This window comes from Pogona vitticeps, chromosome 6 (assembly GCF_051106095.1).
Source record: "Pogona vitticeps strain Pit_001003342236 chromosome 6, PviZW2.1, whole genome shotgun sequence".
Lineage (NCBI taxonomy): Eukaryota > Metazoa > Chordata > Lepidosauria > Squamata > Agamidae > Pogona > Pogona vitticeps.
Genome location: NC_135788.1, coordinates 5,290,799 through 5,308,380, shown reverse-complemented (window position 1 = coordinate 5,308,380; position 17,582 = coordinate 5,290,799). Strand labels below are relative to the sequence as shown.

Here is a 17,582-nt window from a genome sequence, read left to right as displayed (position 1 = left end):
ACTGACCTAGCAAGTTTTTTAGAAATTTCCATCTGACGTGTTTCTGAATGTACACATCATCCACTGGCTGATCATACAGTGATAACATATAGAGCTGCGTGCAGCTGCTGCCAAAGTATTAGTAACTCCATTTCAAGTCCCTCCTTCCTCTGTGCATTGCATAGGCGAACATTACTTTAGTCCTACCTACATTATTCAAAAGATATAACAACTGCTGAAGTAACAGTGCAGTATCTTTCAATACTCCGAAAACTATTTAGCTTTGAAGTATTGAGAACACCTGCATATAGAATGAGGACAATGGTTGTTACTTCATTTCACAGAGGATTGTGCATGCTACCTTTTCGCCACCGTTTTTTTCCTTCCTGCTATCATTCGCTGCACCTTCTTTTGAGGCAAAATCAAGGACCTGGTGTTGCAATGTGAGTTCGGTGGGAAAAAGCGAGGGTTCTTCAGGAAGTTGTGGCGTTCCTCAGCCCTCAGGAGGAGAGCACGGGCTTTCTGTCTTTCTGCTCTGGACATAATGTTCTTCCACGCTGGCTTTCGTAAGGGGCAGGACTTTTTCTGAACACAGATAAGGTGAAAACAGAAACCCATTTTCAGTTGCTGCTTTACAAAGGATCCATCCACAGTAATTAAGGATAACTACACAGACTTTCAAATTATCAATCAATCTAATTCCTTGTAGGCCAACAGCAAATGGGACAAAATGGAGAAAAATCTGTTCTTAATATGGCAGTGATGCTCTGTGGGACTGAACGACAGGTAGGTGGATTAGGAGAATATAAAAGTGATTTTAAAAGCAATGGAATATAAATAGATACCTTACAAAATGATTTCTTGATTCGATTTTGAATATCAGGAGTGGAAGACTCCACAGTACAGCTGGATAAGGATACATCCGGCAGACTTTCAAGTAATTTCTTAATATGTGGGCTTTCTTTGAATTTGGAAGAATTTGAGTTGTCAGAAATATGGTGTTTAAAACTAAGAATTTCTTTCAAATAGCCAGGCGCTGATACTTCTGCAATAAAAATAAAAAGCCTTGAGAGGTAGCCAAGCCTCAATTTCACAAACACTACCTACAAATTACAGTGAAATGGAGGACTTTCCAGGTAAACTATTTTATTTTTCACACATGGAAAGGGCACTAAAGATGTGCAAACACGCAATACGTCTCAAATGACTCGCTCTTATATCCACGAGACACTCGGAGAATGCTACACAGAAAAGACTGAAAAAGTAAGAATTTAAGAACTTCATGGTGCATGTTGTGAACATCATGGCTAATATCTTACTGGATGTCTAAGATCTTGTTGTTTGCATCAGAAGCAGAGCTAGGCATAAATCGCTGGTTTGGCAGAGTTTATGTCTAACTGAGCAGCTGATCTGCACTTGTGCCCTGCCCCCTCCAGCAGATGCCCACTCAGTGGCAGAGTCCCTCCCGCCCCTCTCCACCAGGCGCTGCCACTGAGGGGGTGCCCACTGGAGGGGGTGGGGCACAGAACCTTGGATCAGCTGTTGGACAGGAAACAAACTATACCAAACCAGCAGTTCATGTTCATCTCTAATCAGAAGTAATTCAACAGTGCTTCTGGAGGGCAAGGCTCAGCTGGCAGGGAGTTGCCATTCTCAGGGGATGCGCGAGCGTGTTCACAGTCCTTGCATTCTTCAGGGAAGCTCCTTCTGTGTCCTCCACTGAATCAGACACAACAAGGAGGCCAAATGCTCTGAAAGAGCCCAAAGACTGGCTATTGTACCACCAATTCATTGGCTGACAAAACACAAGGGGCATCTATTCTATAGACTTCTTTCACTAGGGAATGTTTAGAGCTTGAGATGGGCACTTCATGCTTTGTATGAAGCATGGCACCACAGGTGGCGTGGAGGCTCATCTCCCACCTCCTGGGCCAGCCGGGCCACTTACGGACCTCCACGCACTGCCAGGGTCCTTCTTGGCAGCCATACTCCAATCCAGGCAGGAGCCCAGCCGGTCTTTTCCTGCCTCCTCAGGCAGCCAACCACTCTGGCAATGAGGTGGGATGGGGAGTCTCCCAGCTCAGGAAGTGAGGGGTTGGCTGCCTGACAAGACATAGAAAGTCAGCTGAGCTCCTGCCCGGATTAGAGCACTGCCACTTAAAGACCCCAGTCGTGGGTAGAGCCCGTTAAGTGGCCCAACCAGCCCAGGGGGTGGGAGATGGGCCTCCACAACCCCTGTGGTGCCATGCTTTGTGCTTAATACAAAGCACGACAAAGCACAAAGAACCCATCTCTATTTAGAGCTATAATTCTACACAGGAGTTTGGGACTTCACCAGATAATTTAGATTATGAGGCAACTAATAAAATATAAATAATATTTTGCAGAAAATATTCAACATCCTCACAAATTACAAAGAAGCTGCTATAAAACTAATAAAAGCTTGGAGTGTGGATTTATGTGTCTCCTAACTTAGCTCCCAGGGATACCATGAGTCGGACAATCCCACACGACTTACCCTGTGCTTTTTTGGAGGAAGATGGGTAACAATTGGGAATAATTTGACGTCATTCTTTCACATTTAATTATTTTATTCTGAAATTACGTTAATGGAAACCCATGAGAGTGTCTGCAAAAGTTACCTTTAGGTGCTCGAGTAATGAGTGCTGGGTCCATGATATAATCTTCAGGACTAATTAAATTATGCTTCTGAAGAAGTTCATCATCCACACACCATCTGAAGGTAGACTTCACTATAGCATTCACATTTTAAAAGCAATAAGCATTGAAAGAAAAAGGCAACACTATTTGACCATTCTCACATGAAGCACAAAAGAACATATATTTTTACTAGTACAATAATCCACGGGGAAGAAAAATTTAAATTCCTCCTTCAGCTGCCTTTGATCCCATCCTGATCTACCCACCCAACCTTGATGTCATCTGGACAGTATAAAATGCATGTTAAATGCATTTGAACAAGGTCTTGTTTAACTTAACTCATTGACATTTCAAACACACTCAACAGATTAATTCTTTTTATCTGAAAATGGCATTTTCCTTTATTTTGTATAAACACGGTTCACGCCAGCAGTGCCAAATCCAAATGCACATGGACTTACATTGTTACTTTCCTTGTGAACCAAAAGCAAAATTCACCTCTGTTCTGATAGAGTTTTTTCATGACTCAGAATACAGTTTACCGTATTTTTCTGTGTATAAGACGTCCCCATGTATAAGACGCCTGCCATTTTTCTAACCCAAAATTAAGAAATCTAAGTGGGGCTTGGCTAATGTAGCGTAAAAAGGATCAAAGTGCTGCAGGATGGCTTTGATCCCTGCTTTCTCCCTTCATGCTAAGCCCCGCGTGACTTACCAAAAGAAGGGGGGAAAGGGATCAAAGCAATCCCATGACTACACAATCATTTTGATCCCTTTCCCCCTTATACAGCCACGGGATTGCTTTGATCCTTCCCCGCTCCTTTTGCTAAACCCCATGGGACTTAGCAAGCAGAGTGGAAAGCAGGGATCAAAGCGATCTTGCAGCACTTTGATCCCTGCTTTCCTTTTGCTAAGGCTTAACAAGTGGAGGGGAAAGCAAGGATCAAAGCCCTGCAGGATCACTTTGATCCCTGCTCTCCCCTCCACTTGTTTTTTCTCCTTAGCTTACTTCTGTGTATAAGACGACCCTCAATTTTTAGTCTAAAGATTTTAGACAAAAGTATAGTCTTATACACGGAAAAATATGGTATTTCTACTTCTCTCACCAGGTGGCAATGCAACATGACGGTAGTCCTCTGGAACTTCTGCTTTATATTGGTTCAGCATCCTTTCCTCTTCTGCGGTGGCTCGTGCCCTTGCTTGGATGATGTGCTTTTCTAACATATCTGCTTCTGCCAGTCGGGCATTATATTCAGCACGGACCTGATGGAGAAATCAGTGAATCGTTTTTACTTATTTGATTCATGGCATAAACTTTCAGAAAGACAGCTGCAAATCAGTTGATGCCACATTAAAAGGAATATATACATAGTGGTGCCCTCTTTCTCTCTTTCCCACTAAATCTCTTTGCAAAACCTCCCTTGTCTGTATTTGCGAAGGCTTTAGTATATCCTCTTAACAGGCAGCTAATGACCAAAAAGGTGGAGCGGGCCAGTGCTACTTAGTCTTATTTATTTTCTGTATCTGTATCGCATCTTTCCCCCTCATGGGTTCTACATTCTGCATCTTACAACACAGGTGTGAAGTTGGGCTGAGAAACTGATGCAAAGTCAATCAACATTGCTCATGGTTGAGTAAGGATTTAAATGTTTTTTTCCAATACTCGTCTGATTATCAAACCACTACACTACACTCTCTTAATTTAACTCCAGTGCTATAATGTCATGTATAGTACATTACTGAAACAGCGACGTCTACGCTGGCTTGGGCACGTTGTGAGAATGGCTGATGGTCGGATTCCAAAGGATCTCCTATATGGAGAATTAGTGCAGGGACATCGCCCCAGAGGGAGACCACAGCTGCGATACAAGGATATCTGCAAGCGGGATCTGAAGGCCTTAGGAATAGACCTCAACAGATGGGAAACTCTGACATCTGATCGTTCAGCCTGGAGGCAGGCAGTACATCACGGCCTCTCCCAATTTGAAGAGACTCTTGTCCAGCAGGCTGAGGCAAAGAGGAAGTCACAAAGGAAGCAAAACCAGGGAGCTGGACAGGGGACAGATTGGATTTGTCTCCAGTGTGGAAGGGATTGTCACTCTCGAATTGGCCTCCTCAGCCACACTAGACGCTGTTCCAAGTCCTCCATACAGAGCACGATACCATAGTCTTTCGAGACTGAAGGATGCCTACACACACAAGTGATGATACAGGGAAAGAAAGTAATTAAAATACAAAAATATATCTGTCCAAGTTAATTTAGTTCTAAACTAGCAGAGCACAACTTTGTTGGTTCAAATCCCACCATCCAATTTGCTATTATAGAACAGTTCCCGAAGCTGAGGCCCCAATACTTTGGCCAACTCATAAGAAGAGCAGACTCCCTGGAAAAGACCCTGATGTTAGGAAAGTGTGAAGGCAAAAGGAGAAGGGGATGACAGAGGATGAGATGGTTGGACAGTGTCATCGAAGCAACCAACATGAATCTGACCAAACAGCGGGAGGCAGTGGAAGATAGGAGGGCCTGGCGTGCTCTGGTCCATGGGGTCACAAAGAGTCGGATAACGACTAAACAACAACAACAACGTCTTCCCTAAAGAACAGAAGCTGAATTTACCTTTTGCAGCTCTTCCACGAACTGTTCATGATAGGAATTTTCTCCTCCACGAGCCTTGATCATATTTTCTACCTTGTCCACTCCTATCACCTCGGAAGTATACATGCTCTTAAAGACACTTGTTAGCAAATGGGATATGTCCTAAAAAGGGGCGGAAATACAAATACACAAACATACAAATACACACACACACACAAGAATTTTTAATGCTGTTAACAAGAACTAATACATATATCAACAATATTATCAATAATACATTATATCTAATAACATATTAGATACTATAACATAATCATAAAGCATGTGAAATAATATTTAATAATAATGGTGGGAACATCAGTAAGGCCTTGATTTTTCATATTAGGCCCACAATAAATGACATATTTAATATTATATGTAATATTTAGTATTCATATATTATATATGTTATAATAGTATATTATATTCCTATATGTGTGTGCGAACATATACAGTGTGTGTGTGTGTGTATAAAATAAATGATATATTTAATATTATATATATTTTAAATTTACCTATATATATGACAATATACATTGAACTGTATATTAAAGATAATTATAATATATGACATTTTATTATTATTATTATTATTATTATTATTATTATTATTATTATTATTATTATTATTATTATTATATCATATTATCTCTTCAACCTAACATATTATTTATTGTAATACACAATATGGGAAGAGTATGATGTGGTGTCAAAGCCCCCCCCCCAAAAAAAAACTGCACACGTGAGCACGAGAAGTGACTATTTCAACTTTCCAGTTTCACGGATTTTTCCTCTTTTCCGGCCCCAACCAAGGAGCGGCGGCCACCCAGCGAAGCCTCCGAGGCTCTCCTTTGGGAGCCCCGGCAGCGGGCGGGCGGGCGGTTGTGCCTGCGGGGCTTTTCCTTCACCTGAGTCAGCTCCGAGGCGGGCCTGTGCCGGTACATGGAGGGCTCCGGGCTCGGCGGGGCCACGACGGCCGCCGGGGTGGCTTTTTCCCCGCTGGGCAGCATCTTCGCGGAGACCGACTTTCCCCCGTTGCTAAGGGCCCCGCTTTCCAGAACTCAACGCCGGGCCCTTAGCAACGGCGACTTCCGGTCCCCTCCTCCCTCCCTCCCTCTCTCTCTCCCGGGGGGCGGGGCTTGGTCGATTCCGGCCGCGGAACCTTTCGCCCTTGTTTTTTTTTGGAATGACGACTTCCTGGATCTCTCTCCCAGGGGTTTCTGGGAGTTGTAGTGTAAAGCTTCCATGTTTTGCTTCCTACTCTTGCCCCTCTTAGAGTCAACTAAAAGTTAAGAGGCTTTTTCAAGAAGGGCATTTGAAACAACGAAGCAAATTATTAACACACTGTTACCATTTTCCTTGGTTGTTGTTTTTTTTTACCCTGGATTTGGTTTTAATTGACTTTGACGATGTCAGTTGGGGTTCACTGGCTTTTCATCTTTTATGGGAATTATAAGTCCCCCCACCCACTCGCCCAGCGCTCCTTGGTAATGGAAAGTCAGGGTAAAAACTTAATAAATCAATAATAACAGCAGTCCCAGACATGTTCATTCAAATCAGCCCCACTCACCAGTCTGTCAATGACTACACAATTCAAAGTGGGAGTAGATACAGTCTATCACAGAAGGTAGTACACCTGCTCACAATTCATAAATATTTCAGTATTCTGTATCTTTTCATGTGACTTCACTGAAGAAATGACACTGAGCTACAATGTAAAGCAGAGAGCACACAGCTTGTATAACTGTCAAAGTGCTGTTCCCTCAGTTTGCTGGTTGAGATCCATTCCTAAGGCCTTCAGATCCCGCTTGCAGATCTCCTTGTATCACAGCTGTGGTCTCCCTCTGAGGCGATTTCCTTGCACTCATTCTCCGTGCAGGAGATCTTCTGGAATCCGACCATGAGCCATTCTCACGACATGCCCAAGCCAACGTAGACGTCGCTGTTTCAGCAATGTGTACATGCTAAAGTTCCAGAAAAACAGCTACTTCTGCTTCATTGACTATGCAAAAGCCTTTGACTGTGTGGACCACAGCAAACTATGGCAAGTCCTGAAAGAAATGGTAGTGCCTGACCACCTTATCTATCTCCTGAAAAACCTATACGTGGGACAGGAAGCAACAGTTAGAACTGGATATGGAACAACTGATTGGTTCAAAATTGGGAAAGGAGTATGACATTGTCTCCCTGCTTATTTAACTTATATGCAGAATACATCATGCAAAAGGCTGGACTGGAGGAATCCCAAACCAGAATTAAGATTGCCGGAAGAAATATCAACAACCTCAGATATGCAGATGATACCACTCTGATGGCAGAAGGTGAGGAGGAATTAAAGAACCTCTTAATGAGAGTGAAAGAGGAGAGGGCAAAATTTTCTTGTACTCCTTTCCCAATTTTGAATTTAACATATTTTGGTGTAGCTTTGGTGTGGCTTGCATGGGCAATCAAGGGACATTTGATTTACAAAAGACCTGCCCCAGGGAGAAACAGAAACTGGTGGAACTGGTTTGTTGATATCTATCAACAAAGCTGCCTGTATTTTTACTCTTCCATTAGAGTAGGCATATGTAGAATGTCATGATGGGTGGTTTGGATTTCAACACTGACTCCTTCTGTACCACTGCTCAAACTAGCTGGAACTCTGTAACAGTGAAAAGAGGTTCAATCCCCTGTAGATCTTGCAAACAGATCTAGAAACCTGGAATTGAAAACGAAGAACATCTCAAAATATTCCTTTCAGCTTGCCACATTCTGATGGCTGATCTACCTTCTTCAGATATTGCATGGGAAGTGTATGCTTACAGGTGAGTGTGGGAGTCAGTTTTGCATGGCAGTGAAGCAGGGAGCCATTGCATCAGCCGGTCTGCAAGGTCATGGCTAGTTCCTGAAGGGGAAAAAGAATACTGTACGATAAGGTTCATGCCGTTAGCAATTGAAAACATACTTTCAAAGAAAGCATACAATGCAGCAACCCCATTCAGTCTGATACTCTGGTGGGAGAAGAAGGCTCTGGTCTCTGTCCATACAGGTGTCCCTGCATCTGCTATTAACACTTTATAACCATTAGCACAATCACTAATTACACAGGATGCCATGACTAATTCAGCCTACTAAGAGTTAAGAGCTCCCCGCTCCCCGATCATGGGCCACTCCTATAATGCTCCATCCTGGGTACTATCCACAAGTAATAATGAACTGGACACTAATAAATTAACAGCATTATGTCCTTAATAAATCCATGCAATAGTGCGGCCACCTGGACATACTATATAATGTGCTTCCATTCTGCAGAGTGGCATGGATCAGTCAATTTTTCTCTCCCTCCAAGCTGTTCCAGAATTAGAGAAGATAAGATACCCCAATTCTTAGTGCCTGGTTTCCTTGTTTGAGCCTACAGGCATTTCAGATGATTCAGACCAAGATAATGATCCTACTCAGACTAACTACCAACATCCCCCCCATCAGCCCTATCTTACTTTTGAAAAAGCAAGTACTGATAAAAGCATTCTGTTGCACCCTCCATTTCTTTCCTCCCAAATCTTTTGAGCCCTACATTGGTTTGGCCCCAGCAAACCGGAGGGGATGCATCCTTTTGTCATCTCAAAAGAATGTCACCTTTCAGGATGCTCTGCACAATTCCCAATCCGACGTTCCCTGTCGGGCGAATTTCCCTCCACGCCTACGGAGAACAAGATCTGCAACATTTCTGCAGAGAGAACGAGCTTGGGTTTGAACGGCCATTCTGTGTGCAAAATATCATCAGCCACATGAAAGAAGACCAGACAAAACAAAACGATTTTTGTAATTAAAAAAATTGGGACAGACTGGCATAAGAGCTGACATTGACCTAATTCGGAGTGGAATGATGAAGTTCCTTTGGGATGGGTTCATTTCATTTCAGGTGGCAAGAAATTCGTGCAAGTCTACTGCATGGAAACTAAAGTGGAGAATGAAGCAAAGTCAGTGGTGTTTACATGGGAGAAGGGAAGAACATCTCCTTCAACTATTTATGTTTTGTTCTTTGAGACAGAAATTAAATCATGCTTATTGCAGTAGCAGTTACTGCCTCTTGCATACGGTGGAAGGCACTGCTTTTGATTATGGATGCTGCCAAGGATGATAGACAGAGCTGTGGCAAAAATGGACATTCACGCATAGACATTCATACATCAAGCAGGCGACGAGTGAAACAAGGAAGAATTCATGGATACAGACAGGGATTCAGACACTTGAATTCCTGTTGTTACAGTGCGTCGCAGTAGAGTAGGCTCATAGAACCAGTCTGTAAGTTCCATTGATTCAAATGGGCCTCCTCTATTCACAACTTACTACACTCAAATAAGTTGCAATTAATGAATCAATGGCATTTATGCAAAGTAAGCTCACTACATCCTCCTTGATTCAATGGGCCTACTCTGATGCAACATAACTGTGCTAAGCCACAGGATTTCAGCTGTACGCTAGTTCCTACAACACCAGTTCAGCTGAGAAGCAGAAAAATATACCCACACTCTCTCACACACATCTCTGTTAAGGATGTTCCTACCTCCTGCTTTGTTTGAGTTTGGCTTTAAAGCTGGGCAGTTTACTTATTCACTCAAATTCATTGTTTCCTTTTCTCCCTCCTTCCCCTTCGCACACACTGATTTTTTCTCATGCACAACCACACAGAGTGTGATAAGGCTGGTAGTACGGCCACTAGGCAGATACAAATGTGGAGCTGTGACTCTGATAAGGTGGGTGGGGGAGTACCCGGGCCTGAAATAGTTTTGTGCCCCATTAGCTGGAGTGTGTCCAGAAGAGGGTGACCCATGTAGTAAAAGATCTGTAAACCAAGTCCTACAAGGAACAGTTGTAGGAACTGAGTACTCCAAACCCCCATCTCTGCAGCCAGAAACCTACACTGAGCTTTTTAAAAAAGCCACTTTTTGGGAGACGTTGTTGCTGTAGATTTTATTTTTGGCCGTGGTTCAGATTTGAGGTCTCTTGAAGTCTCTCTCACCTTTACAGTCCTGCATTTCTGTGATTGCTCTAATCAATTTCTCTCCGCTTGTCTAGATTCCCCACCCACCAACATTTCAGGATCATAAGGGTTTTCATCTCATTGCAGATCTGGTGAATCTGAAAACTATACTGCATTTCTAAATCCAGTAGCAATTTATTATTTTACTTGCAAGATTTAACACCTCTCCATGGACACATATTTGGCACAGTACCTGGATTCTGGCAAATACTGTATATTGCCGGTTGGACAGCCCTACTGCAGTGGATTTAGGATCCCCCTCCAAAAAGCTGACTTCAGCAACTGAAGGCAGAAATAGAAATTCAACTTTATATAGACGTTCAAATTAGAGGTTTGAAACTTCAAGCGCTTGAGGGTATCTAAATAGGAGACCCCAACAGTTGTGGCTCTGAACTTTGTAATTTGCACCCTTGAATTGAAAAGGAGAATGGGAATTTGAGAAGGCAGATGGTCTTCCATTGCTTAGTAGGCAAAACAAAAATATGTAGCAGTTTTGCTTCCAGCATACATAGAAGTAGCCACGTCATTCTCTTTCAGTAAACCAAAACACAAGTATTATTACAGCAATTTTCAGACTAACTCATTGATTTCATCTTAACAAGTGATGTTAAAAACGTAAAACAAACAAACAAAAATCAGCAGCCCTGTTTTTAAGAACTTCAGGAGTTGCTGAGAAAAAAGCCTGCCAGAAATGAGAATTATCCAGATGTTTTCTGCTTTGGCTTTGCTTCTCTTTGGGAAAATGGCTCTTTGATACACCTCTGTGTTATTCCTTCTTAAAAAGCTTTTCCGTCCTTCTTCCCTGCTCTGTGGTCTATAAATATCTTTGTAAACAGAGCCTCTCTAGCATTGCAGCACCAAAATGACAGGGTTAAGATGCACAGCTGGGTGGAGACCAGTGTGTGTTTCCCCCCCCCTTGCCTTCTTGTCTTTTCCAGATGTCAGCGTGAACGTCAGAGGCAGAGGAGGGCCTTGGCTTTTGACTGAGCGAAAGCACAGCAGAGCCACTCACTTGCACAGACAGATTGGCCTTAGCCCCCTTGTTTTCAGGACGCGTCTTGGCGCTCTGCCGATCCAAAGTTCTGCAGAGAAAGACTCACACAGGAGTTGTCGTTTACAAACGACACCCCCACCACAACCCTGGGGACATAAGAAGAAAAGAGTTTTTCACAAGCTCAAAGGGGCAGGAATAACCAGAGGGAAGAATTGTAAGGGGTGTGTATGTCGTGGAAAACGATCAGCTTAGCTTTCTTCAACATCTGGGTGCACATCTGTTCCAGCCTTCCGGCTGTTTTTCCTGCACAGTCTCTGATTATGGAACTCAACGGTACCTCCCCAGCCTGCAATGGTAAGTGGATCATTCACAATTATTTCTGGAAGGATGGGCAGTTTTTAAATAAATATTTCTTCTTGTGTTCCTGCGTGTGTTACGCTTTGGTAACTACGAACCCCTTCCTATCCAAGCTCTGTGCCTCTGGCACAAAGTTAGCAGCAATGTGATTACTCATTCTTTCACTGTAGGGAGAGAAAAATGATTAATATTCCAACAATGTTTTTTTTTTTTTCTTGTCTCGGCTCTGGGCAAGCATTTGAACGGTTTTAAAAGAGACACTGATTTGCCAGTAGTTGTGTTTTCTTTTCTACATTGTGCGCTACATATTATGTTGGCATGTTATGAATCAGCGCCTAAATTTAGCACTCGTGGATGATGGATCAATGTCCTTACTTCTAGAGGGGTTGGGATTTGGACCACCACAACTTTGCAAATGGGGGCTGAAATTTGTTATGTTTTGTTCAGTGTAGACCATAGCTGTTGTTTTGGCAAAATCAACACATATTAGACACTGAAATTTGAACATCTGCTTCTCTAGGCTAGGTCAGCAAATTTGCTCTGGTGACGTTTAGATTGTTAGGATTAATCGGTTCAGGAACAGCCCCTGTTCAGTTCCCTTCATCTCCCATTTTTATCTTTATTTCGCTTACGAACTGCCATACTGTTGTTCATTTACAAGCAAATTGTTTGTTACTCCTTTGTAGTAACCATTTTTAACTTTTTGAAATATAGTTTTACTGGAATACACCTCCAAGAATCCTCCCTTAGCATCTTGGCTGAAGATTCCTGGAATCCTGTTCCAAAATCCTCTTGAGGAAAAAAAGACAGGGTATAAAAGTTGTAAATAAACGAACAATAAATAATAATTCTAACAAATTGATTTCAGTGTCAGCTTTTATGGATTTCAGTTCACTTCCTCAGGAACAAGTGAGTTGAAGTCCCCTAAAAGCTGACAATGAAATAAATTTCTTAGTCATGGTAATACTTGTTTTGTGTTTGCTGAAAGAGAATAACACGGCTACTTCTATGAAAAACGGAGACAAAGAAGTTGCTTTGTATTTTTGTTTTACCTATTAAGCTCTGGAAGCCTTCTCAAATTCCCGTTCTCCCTTTCAACTTAAGTGTCTAAATTACAACGTTCAGGACCAAAACTTCCAAAGTGTTCCACAGATGTTTTGCATATTAATTTAGCATTATTTTCTAATTTAATTCTGTAATACAAGCTTGTATAATTGCCCCCTCAAGTGCAGATATGTAGGGTAGATGGTGAGAGAAACTGCATAGAGAGCATACAGGTGGAGAGATGTGAACTAGAAGCGTCTAAGCTCTCACTTCTTCTTCTTTTATTATTTTATTTCAGCATTAGCTCTCAGTAGCACTGTGTCCTGGCCATGCTTATTGAAATTAATAGGAATTATTCTTAAGTAAATGTATTTATCTGTATAATTGAACAATTTGAAAAAGGGGCCTTCTCTGTGGCTGCTCCCAGACTTTGGAACTCCCTCCCACTGGAGGCCAGCTTGGCCCCATCTTTGCTGTCCTCCCGCAAGCAGGCAAAAAGACCTTTCTCTTTTCTCAAAAAGACAGCCTTTCCCTTAGTGAGTGGCAGTCCGGAAGGGTCTGTTTAATGGATTGTTGTGCCTTTGCTTTTACATGTGTTTTTAGTACTGATTTTATTTGCCATTTTAAACATAATAATTATTTAATTCTTTTGAAATATTTATATACTTGCTGTTTTCAGCTTGTAAATATTGCATTTTTAATTATGTTAGCTGCTCTTGTTAAGGAGAAAGGTGGAGTAAAATATTATAAATAAAATATTATTATTTATTTATTTAAAATATTTATATCCCACCTTTCTCCTTCAAAAGAACTCAAGCCAACTTACATAATTTAAAATACAATATTTACAAGCTAAAAACATCACGTATATAAATATGTTAAAATATTTACAGGCTAAATACAGCAAATATATAAATATTTTAAAAGAATTAAATAAATATTATACTATTTCTATGTGTTTTTCCGCCTGATATATTAGGATATAAGGAGGCTCACAAATGGATTTTAGAAGTATGTAAATAAACACATAATAAATTGAAAGTTCAATGGGACTTAAATATATTACATATGTCATAATAATCACAAGACTATTAATTTTTAAAAAAACAGACTGAAAACAGCTTTAAAATCTGCGACTATACAACAATGGACAGAATTCCACTTTTTTTCTGTCCAATTTATTTATTAAAAATATGTCTTAAAGGGGATGTCTTTACCCATTTCTGGAGAGATAACCGGGAGGGGGGTGCCCCACATGGCTTTCGGATGGAGGGCATTCCACACAACCAAAGAGCAATAACTTTCGTATAGCCTGGACCCAAACAATATAATACTTTATAGGGAATCATGGACCGTTTGAAGACTACAGCCTTAGCACGCGACTACGTTGGAAAATATTTTGCAGTTTGGTCTGAAACGGGCATGGGTGAATTCTCGGTAGTTTTCAATGTTCGCACGACATAAAGGCCAACGCGAATCAGTCCATCATTTTCTCCATCCAATCCAGACTTTTTCTCCTGCTCCTGGGAGTTTCTACTTTTTTTTTCTAGCTGCGATGATTTCATGGGGCTTTGTCCGTTTGACTGCTTGGTTCTGCAGAAGGATCAGGTGTGTCTGGCCTTTAGTGGTTTTCTGGTGACGTACCGTGTTTCCCCGAAAATAAGACAGGGTCTTATATTAATTTTTGCTCCAAAAAACAAAACAAAACACATTGGGGCTTATTTTCAGGGGACATTTTATTTTTTTTCATGTACAACCATCTACATTGATTCACATACAGTCACGTCATCATCTTCTGGTTGCTGGACAAGGGTGGAGGGCAGGCTTCCACGTAACTGGGGCTTATATTGGGGGTAGGGCTTATATGACGAGCATCCTGAGAAATCCTACTAGGGCTTATTTTCAGGTTAGGTCTTATTTTCAGGGAAACAGGGTAGGTGTATGTTTGTGCATATATGGAGAATTTTGGGAAACTGACTCTATTTCACTACCACTATGCAACCCTTTAAACAGACTTACTGGCTGGATGTCAGACCCTAAAATAAAAGCTGGGGATGAACAGGAGAGTGGGATCATCGGAAATGGGGATGGGGGGGCTGTGAGTGTGGATCAGACCCAATCAGATTGAGATGCCAGCGACCGCAAGCAACACAGATTCTTTGTGTGGTCACCTAACCCAAATATAGTCACAAAAAAGCCTGTGCATCAAGCCGAAGCAAAGACAAATTGGCTTGCCAATGTAGTCTTATCCTTAATCCGTTGGTTCCTGTCTGTCAGTTACTGTCGGCTATGGTTGAAAAGAATGTGGCACAGAATAGGCACACAGTTGCAGGCAAGGTTACAAATCCTTCCGCACTTGAACGAAGAAACAGAATGCCGGGCGGATCCCTCCGTTCATGCTTGAAGAAGCACTGGGAATGGAAATGAATGGGTTCCCCTTTTGTGGTGGCCTGGGAACACGTCAGCTTTCTGGTGCTACAGAACTCTTGGTGTTCTTAGATGGTGGGTTCTGTGATGTTTTCCTGCCTGCCTCCTAGGTTAACTTAAAGTAAACCATTATACACCTGTTGTCTTTCAACAGTGTGGGGACGTACGTAATCTTAAAAGCTAAAACCACAAGAGAAAAGGGTGTCAAGCTGAAGTTGTATGTTGCCACTTCCTCCGGGGAGGAAAAAGAAGGTTACGGTGACTTCTAAATAATTCTGAAGTTTTAAAAACATATAATTGCAAGGCCAGTTTAAAAGCAGGCTCTCCGACCCTTGTCATCCTGATGGCAACTCTCATCACCTCCAGCCATCATAGGAGGCTTCAGAAGAATTTAAGCTGCTCTTCTCTGCCTCCTTAGCTAGGCAAGGGGGATCATACACAAAGGCTAACTGCTTTCAGCATAACCTGCTACCTATCTGACATCTATAAGACTTCATGATTTTGGCCAAAGTTTATGTTTTTGTTGACACGTCATGTAAAAACACCATTAGGGTGAGCCCTATGGTGTCGTGGTTAAACTGCAGTACTGCAGTCAAGCCTCCATTCATGATGAGTTTGATCCCAAAGGGTTCAACTAGCCAGTTCAAGGCTGACTCAACCTTCCCTCCTTCCAAGTTTGGCATAATGAGTACCCAGCTTGCAGAACGAAACAAAATAGCAGCCGTGCATGTCAAGCTGGCCCTAGCAGTAGACAGAGTGAAGTGACTGCCGTAGACAACGCACGCTGGGGGGCGATGGTGGCACTCCTTGCTGATTCTTCAGAGCCCCCACCTCCAGTCGTTCTCACGTCTTGGGAAAGAGCTGTCCCACCCTGGCAACACGGCACAGCTTTGCACCAAGAAGGAAAGGACAGCACATCTTTGCTTCAAGACCTCAACCTGTTTTGGGTCGGCCCCCCATAGGCAAGGTGGAAGCGGTCCAGCTCGGAACCACGGTGCAGGAAACAAAGGGATAAAAACTTTTTCCCTGTGTTGTTTCTGTGTTTACCAAAGTGCCTGCATTTCCACATCAAGCCACTAGCATTTCGACAGGGGAGAGGATTTCCACAAGGAAAAACGGTGAGGGCCACAAACTGAAATTCCTTTTTAACTCCTTGCTGCATTTTATTAAGAAAGAGGTGTGATTGATCCTGCTTCCCTTTTAAAAACGAACCAACCGTGCTTTTCCTTCTGAAAACAAAAGACCCTCGTGATGGTCTCTAAGAACTAAGCAAATTGCAAAATACATGGGTGGGTAATTCATTTTGGTTCCTTTTTGTCAAGAAATGTGCACCGGACTGTACGGGAGAACAGCCAAGTTGAGGCAAACTTGGGAGTAAACTTCAATGAACACACAGCAATTTATTTCTCAGAACCCATGGCAAGAATCAGCCTTCAAAAAAGGGCTTCCAACCAAAAGCAAGATATTTCTCTAATGCAAATAACAGTGGCTTATTCCGTTTGCTCTGCATTTCATTCCAACAGTGTTCATGACTCTACACGCCTCGTATTTTCAATTTGTTTTACAACCTGAAGCGGATAAGCAACCTAAATGCCTGAGTGATTTGATTAAATCTACTGGTTTAGCGGTCTCCTCTCCCTCCAAAGAGTCTCTAAAAGTTAAGATGCTTTTGTTTTTACTTTCAAAGGCTGCAGAATGCAGCGTGTTTTCCCTCTCGGGTGCAGGTAAGGACCCAGGTGGGAGGGATTTTACAGGAAACAGATATATGCCTGAGCAGGCTGAGCCAGAAAGACTGAATCAGCTGGGGGGAAAGGTTAAAGACGGTGAGCCAAAAAGTTGGCAGAGCCAAAGGGAAGAGAACAGGGCACAGTGGTCTGCTATGCTGGAGACGTGTATGGAAGTGGCGGACTTATGAGTAGTCCAGATGGGTACAGATCTCCATTTTTGGACTACTACTCCCAGAATCCCCCAGGGCAGCTAGTGCACAGATTTGTGCGCAGATTTGTGGTTTTTGGGCTTCCACTCCCAAAATTCCTTCAACTCCAACTCCCAGAAGCCTTCACCACAAACTGTGCTGGCCAGGATTTCTGGGAGTTGCAGTCCAATTACACCTGGTTGGAAACCTCTGGTATGGAGTGACGCCCCCAAAAGACACTCTGGTTGGCAACTGCGAAGCATGATCACTTTTAATTGCTCTGCTCTAGGTCTTGTCCCCTCAAAACCTAAGCTTCTTTCCAAATATTTGTCCGTTCTTCTCTTAATACTATTTTAAAAAATGACCTTTCCAGTACAGATGCAAATCTCTCACTGCCTGGTCACACCTTTACTCAGAAGGTTAAAGAAGCTATTTAATGCATCCTCCATCAATGTTTGTAAAACAGAACCCACCAAAGACTCAACCCCATGTTAATTTTAATTGCCCCAAAGTTTTCCTCCATTTTTATAGTACCTACATGTCT

General features: G+C 42.3%; 2 protein-coding genes across 6 annotated transcripts in view; one reads left to right on the top strand and one right to left on the bottom strand.

The window, feature by feature from the left end:
* Nucleotides 1–6,360, bottom strand: part of DLEC1 (DLEC1 cilia and flagella associated protein) — a 43,262-nt gene extending 36,902 nt beyond the window's left edge. For 2 of the 5 annotated variants that reach the window (XM_073002830.2, XM_073002831.2), the window contains exons 1-6: nucleotides 6,184–6,353; nucleotides 5,258–5,398; nucleotides 3,747–3,903; nucleotides 2,622–2,732; nucleotides 825–1,024; nucleotides 341–564 (exon numbers count right to left, since the gene is read on the bottom strand). In XM_073002830.2, coding sequence (XP_072858931.2) covers nucleotides 341–564; nucleotides 825–1,024; nucleotides 2,622–2,732; nucleotides 3,747–3,903; nucleotides 5,258–5,398; nucleotides 6,184–6,285 — 935 coding nt within the window. In that variant the 5' untranslated portion in view covers nucleotides 6,286–6,353. Of the gene's footprint in view, nucleotides 1–340; nucleotides 565–824; nucleotides 1,025–2,621; nucleotides 2,733–3,746; nucleotides 3,904–5,257; nucleotides 5,399–6,183 lie in introns of those variants that run through there. The other 3 variants (XM_073002833.2, XM_078378308.1, XM_073002832.2) reach the window with 3 other exon arrangements.
* Nucleotides 6,361–11,146: 4,786 nt separating this feature from the next.
* The window catches only part of PLCD1 (phospholipase C delta 1), a 57,073-nt gene continuing 50,637 nt past the window's right edge, over nucleotides 11,147–17,582 (top strand). Inside the window, exon 1 of the mRNA XM_020806336.3 lies at nucleotides 11,147–11,649. Coding sequence (XP_020661995.3) covers nucleotides 11,523–11,649 — 127 coding nt within the window. The 5' untranslated portion in view covers nucleotides 11,147–11,522. The remainder of the gene's footprint in view (nucleotides 11,650–17,582) is intronic.